We start from the raw sequence: 4,898 nt of genomic DNA, 5'->3' as shown, positions 1-4,898 counted from the left end.
GTGGCCCGGCCCACTTCGGCCTGTGGGACAAAGCACCATTGGAAAGCCCTGTTGCAGGAGCCGGGCCAGCGGTCGAGGCCGGCCGTCTGGGCTGCGTCGGCCCGGACCCCCGGGTGGAGAGGAAGGTTCTGGTGGATTCGTGGCTCCTCAGCAGCTGAAGGTCTGGTGCTCTGTCCTCTGAGCAGCCCCCAGACCCCAGAGAGATGGCGAGCAGTCCCACGGCCAGGCCAGGATGGTCTCCACGAGATGAACACATCTGGGGGGTCACTTGGGAGGACCTGGCCCTGGGCCCACTCCTGCTGCTCATGGCTGTCCCCCTGAGGCCTTGGACCCCCGCCCCACTGTGGGCCTTGTGCATCAGCCCCAGCGCCCACCACATACTTGCTGAGCACCCACTGTGCACCAGGCACTGGCCTGGGTCCCATGGAGGTAGCGATGGACAAGACATGGGCCTGGCACCGAGTGGCCTCGAGGGGCAGGCGCAGGTCTGCTCCATGTGGCAGAGTCGAGGGGAACCTGGGCGCCCCGGTGGAGGGGGCTGGCCGCCCCACTGCCCGTGGCTCCTCATGCTGCGTCCACAGTGCAGGCCCCTCGGCCAACCATGGTGGCGCTCAGGCACAGCCGGCAGCTCTGAGGAGGGTCTGGCTGCCGGGGTCCGGCTCGGCGGGGTGGCCTTTGGGACCTGGGATGGCTCCCTACGGGAGGCTCAGACACCATGATGGTCACATTGGGAAATCCAGGAGTTGGCTCGGAGGCTGATGCTAGGCACCCCAGTTTGGCATCCCGTTACTGTCTCGGGGACCAGGGACGGCCTGAGGGGGAGCTGGAGCGGGGCCGAGGTGGAGGTGGGGCTGGGAGGGCCGGCAGGTGGAGCACCTGGGTGTGCTGGGAGTGCTCACGGGTCTGTCTGCCTTGCAGCCCGCACCGCAGAGACGGCTGAGACGGCTGAGACGGCTGGGGGCGGCCGCCTGCGCTGGGAGCCTCGCTGCCAGCAGCCCCTGCCCAGTGGAGGGCCCGTCTCCACGCTGCTGCCCCCACGCCTTGACGGGCCCTGGATCTCCACTGGGTAAGACCTTGACCTCAGGCCCTGGGCCGGGGGACTTCACCCTCTCTGAGCCTCAGTGTCCACATCCATGAAATGGGCACAATTCATCCAATTGTCTAAAAGGCCTCCCACCTGCCAAGCACGTGGCTTTGCTTGCTGCCCCGCACCCCCCACCACAGAGCCAGCCGGGGTGGAAGGCACTGCGCGGGCACCGCGCCCCAGCCACACTGACCACCCACTACACAAACACCGAGCACCCATTACAAACTAGTACAGAATGCCGCCGTGGGGCCAAGCGCCAAACACCTGAACACGGAGGTAACTAACAAACCTGAGATGATGCTGAGCCGGGCAAGGAAGGAAACGAGGCTGGGGATGTGACAGCAAGTGACCCAGGATGGTTTTCTGAGATTGGTCAGGGAAGGCTTCTCGGAGGTGGTGACATTCAGTTGAGAGCTAAGAGAAGAGGAATCGGCCACCTGGAGAGCCAGGGGAAGGGTCAGGCAGAAGCGGCAGGTGGGGCAAAGGTCCTGAGGCAGGAAGTAGCGGGTCAGAGAAGGCCCAGGTGTCCTGCTCACCTGTCTAATTCTCTTTCTAACCTCACAGGCCCGCCTCGCACGGCTGCTCTGGGCCATGGGCTTTGTGCTCTGCCCTCATCCGTGGGGTACAAACTCTACAGCAGGCAGCTGAGTCCCCCCTCCCAGGCGGGGGTGGACGGGGTGGGGGGCAGTGGCCTCTTCCTCCCCTGCCAGCCTCTTCGGGCCAGTCCCATTCTGGGGTCAGGGACTGGACGGACTCTCTAGTGTCCTCCAGGCACCCTCTGAGGTCAGGGAGAAAGCAGACGCCAAACATCTGCTAGCGCTCTGGGTGGAAGGAGGGGGCCGCAGCTCTGCAAAGCCCCCTGGACGAGTTCCCAGGCTCTCCTCCCACCCGAACCCACAGTCCAGGAGGGGGATCCAGGCGCCACTGGCCAGGGTCACTCTGAGACAGAACTGGGGCTCGGGAAGGGTGGAGACCGGCCGCAGGCTGCTCCCGCCCTGAGAACAACAGCATTCTGGAACACTGCTTCTAGAAACTTCCACATCCTTCTTCCTAGAAAGTTCTCCTTCGTGCTTTCCAGACAGGCTTTTCTGCTTCCCGGGAGTAATGCAGAGAAGGATCCAGAGTCTAGGAGTGTCCAGTGTGACCTGCAGCGGCCCCCTCAGGCACAGCTCGCCCTCCCTGGCCTTGTCAGAGACACGGGCTGTGGCCAAGCTTGGGGTGTCCGCCGCCCCTCCCCGCTTTCAACCACTCTCTGTGCTGGTGTTATTTTACAATGTTTCTTTACACCAACTTGCTTTTGTTTACTTGAAATGTGCTCATTTATTCTTACGGCTTTATTGAGGTATAATTGGTATACAGTAAACCACACACGTTGACGGTGCACTATAATTATTTTTAAAGGAAGCGTAATCTCTCCCTGGATACGCTTAACAGAGCCACTCACCATAAACGGGAGGTAACCGTAAAGAGAAAGTCAATGGAAACAAAACAACATAATTAAATTCTCGCTAGATTCGTTGCCTGCCTAAGGCTCCGAGTCTGTTCTCTCTGGATAAAGAAAGGAAGAGGCTGGCATTAAAGACACAGGAGCTGGAGCGGGGGCCTTTCTCCTTAACGCAGTCAGAACGACCGAAAGCGAGAGCCGGTTCCCTCCACCCCGGCAGCCCGGGCATGAAAGACGCGGAGCAAACAACAGCGCAGGTGGCAGCCGACCGGTCAGAGAACATTGCGAAGGGGGCGCCTGCACGGTCTTGTCCCCCAGAATTCATCCACCAGGCGCCCCGTGTGGGAGAGCCCCGGAGGCTCCCCTGTGCCAGCAGGGGTGGGACAGTGGCGTCAGGAGTCATTTAGCTTCTCCCAGCGCCCCAGCCCGCCCTGTGCTCATTTTTCATCACCAGCGAAATAGGGCCCGGGGGCCGGCGCGCGCCTGATTTTCTAACTAAGTGTCACTGGCGCGCGCCCCCGCCCATCACTGGCGCGCGCCCCCGCCCATCACTGGCGTATGCCCTCTGTCTAGAATAGCTGCAGCAGACACCATCCACCTCGTCCGCAAAAGCGAAAATATTTATGATCCGACCCTTCCCAAAGCGTGCTGACCGCTGCTTTAGATCTACGAGCCCATCACAGATGCAGGTGAACCCCGTCGGGGAAGTCAGCCTTGTAAAGGGACACAGAATGTGAGTGTCCATCATCCATGGTGATCCACGGTTCGCTCAGCCAGCACCCAGGGAGGGTCCAGTATTCTGGGCTCTGGGCCACGTGCCAAAAATCCCCCAGGGAGAGAATGGGCAGGACCCTGCATCTGGAGCTCCCAGGGGAGGGGTTCCCTGAATCGTGCAAGGGATCCCGTTTCATAAGCACCTCCCAGGCGCCAGCTGCCCCTGTGCTGGACACATCCTGGAGACCCTCACTATGGGTCGGATCCCTCCGGGTCACAGAGGAAGGAGCTGGGCAATTAATCCAGGCTCGTGTTTCTGGCGAGGGGCAGAGTGGGAATGACGCCAGGCGCTCCGGCTGCAGAGCCTGCGCATTTCCGTGGGACCCACAGGGGCCCCCAAGGGCCACGGGGCAGGGCGGGGGGGACCGGTGTTGGCGGGAAGAAGGCAGCTAGGATTGAATGGAAGGGGAACTAGAAGGCTTTTGCCGGGGCCGCAAGGCACTGGGTGGAAGACCCCCAACCCCCAAAGAGGGGCTGAGATCAGTCAGGGAAACTGAGGCCGCAGGGGCCCAGCCCGAAGGGAGAGGGACTCGTGCCCGCTGCCACGGCTCCGCCCACTCGTCTCTCCGCCCCCACAGCTGCGAGGTGCGCCCGGGGCCCGAGTTCCTCACCCGCTCCTACACCTTCTTCCCCAACCGCCTCTTCCGAGCCTACCAGTTCTACTACAGAGACGCCCTGTGCCGCGAGCCGGCCCACTCCCTGCTCATCAAGGGCAAGGTGCGCCTGCGCAGGGCCTCCTGGGTCACCCGAGGCGCCACCGAGGCCGACTACCACCTGCACAAGGTGGGCGTCGTCTTCCACAGCCGCCGCGCCCTGCTCGATGTCGCCGGACGCCTCAACCGGACCCGGGCCGGCCAGGACTGCGCCCAGCGACTGCCCCCCACCCGGGCCTGGCTGCCCGGGGCGCTGTATGAGCTGCTGAGCGCGCGGGCCCAGTGGGACTGCACGGCCGCCCTGGGCTTCACCATGCACGAGCTCAGCCTGGTCCGTGTGCAGCGCCACCTGCAGCCGCAGCCGCCCGCCGGCGCCCGGCTGGTTAAGGAGCTGTACCTGGGGGACATCCACACGGAGCAGGCAGAGAGGCCGCACTACCGGCCCACTGGCTACCAGCGCCCACTGCAGAGTGCCCTGGTGAGTACGGGGCCCCAGGAGGGCGAGCTGAGTCCCCGCAGGGCAGGACCTATGTGATCTGCTGGCCGCAGGACATTTGCGCATGCTGTGCCCTCTGCTTGAGCCATCTTTTCCTGGGTCTTTACAGGGCTGGCTTCAGGTCTGACCCCCCTGACATCTTCCCCGTGGGCCCCTCAAGGTCCCTGGCAGCCCCTGCTGGGCATGTGGACCTGCGGGCAGAGCAGGGCTGCTCAGATGCTGACTGTTCTCAAGATGCCATCACCTGGCATCTTGTTAGAATGCAGAGTCAGGTTTCGTGGGTCTGTGGTGGGGCCTGGGGTTCTGCATTTCTGACGGGATCCCAGGTGGTCCTTGGACCACCCTCTGGGCAGGAGGCTGCAGGCAAAAGACTGCTGTCCTCTCTTTGAGATGCACTCCCTGGATGTCAAAGTGAATCTCACTTAATTTTAAATGAAACCATCA

At 62.7% G+C, this 4,898-nt stretch overlaps 1 protein-coding gene across 1 annotated transcript; it reads left to right on the top strand.

Moving 5' to 3' along the window:
* The first annotated feature begins 715 nt into the window (after positions 1-715).
* Positions 716-4,493, top strand: LOC105296091 (protein APCDD1-like). Its single transcript, XM_023534095.1, has 3 exons — positions 716-845; positions 919-1,066; positions 3,884-4,493. The coding sequence occupies exons 1-3, from the start codon at positions 716-718 to the stop codon at positions 4,491-4,493; spliced, it is 888 nt and encodes a 295-aa protein (XP_023389863.1).
* Positions 4,494-4,898: the final 405 nt, after the last annotated feature.

The sequence above is a fragment of the Pteropus vampyrus genome, unplaced genomic scaffold, assembly GCF_000151845.1.
Source record: "Pteropus vampyrus isolate Shadow unplaced genomic scaffold, Pvam_2.0 Scaffold118, whole genome shotgun sequence".
Taxonomy (NCBI): Eukaryota; Metazoa; Chordata; class Mammalia; order Chiroptera; family Pteropodidae; genus Pteropus; species Pteropus vampyrus.
The sequence above is the reverse complement of the archived record's forward strand: the minus strand, read 5'-3'. Positions and strand labels throughout refer to the sequence as shown.

What these genes read in the sequence shown, in the direction of transcription:
- LOC105296091 (XM_023534095.1), top strand. Translation starts at nt 716, where the DNA reads ATGATGGTCACATTGGGAAATCCAGGAGTTGGCTCGGAGGCTGATGCT. An exon ending in GGAGCGGGGCCGAGGTGGAG is followed by an intron (nt 846 to 918) that starts GTGGGGCTGGGA and finishes TCTGCCTTGCAG; the next exon opens with CCCGCACCGCAGAGACGGCT. An exon ending in GGGCCCTGGATCTCCACTGG is followed by an intron (nt 1,067 to 3,883) that starts GTAAGACCTTGA and finishes CCGCCCCCACAG; the next exon opens with CTGCGAGGTGCGCCCGGGGC.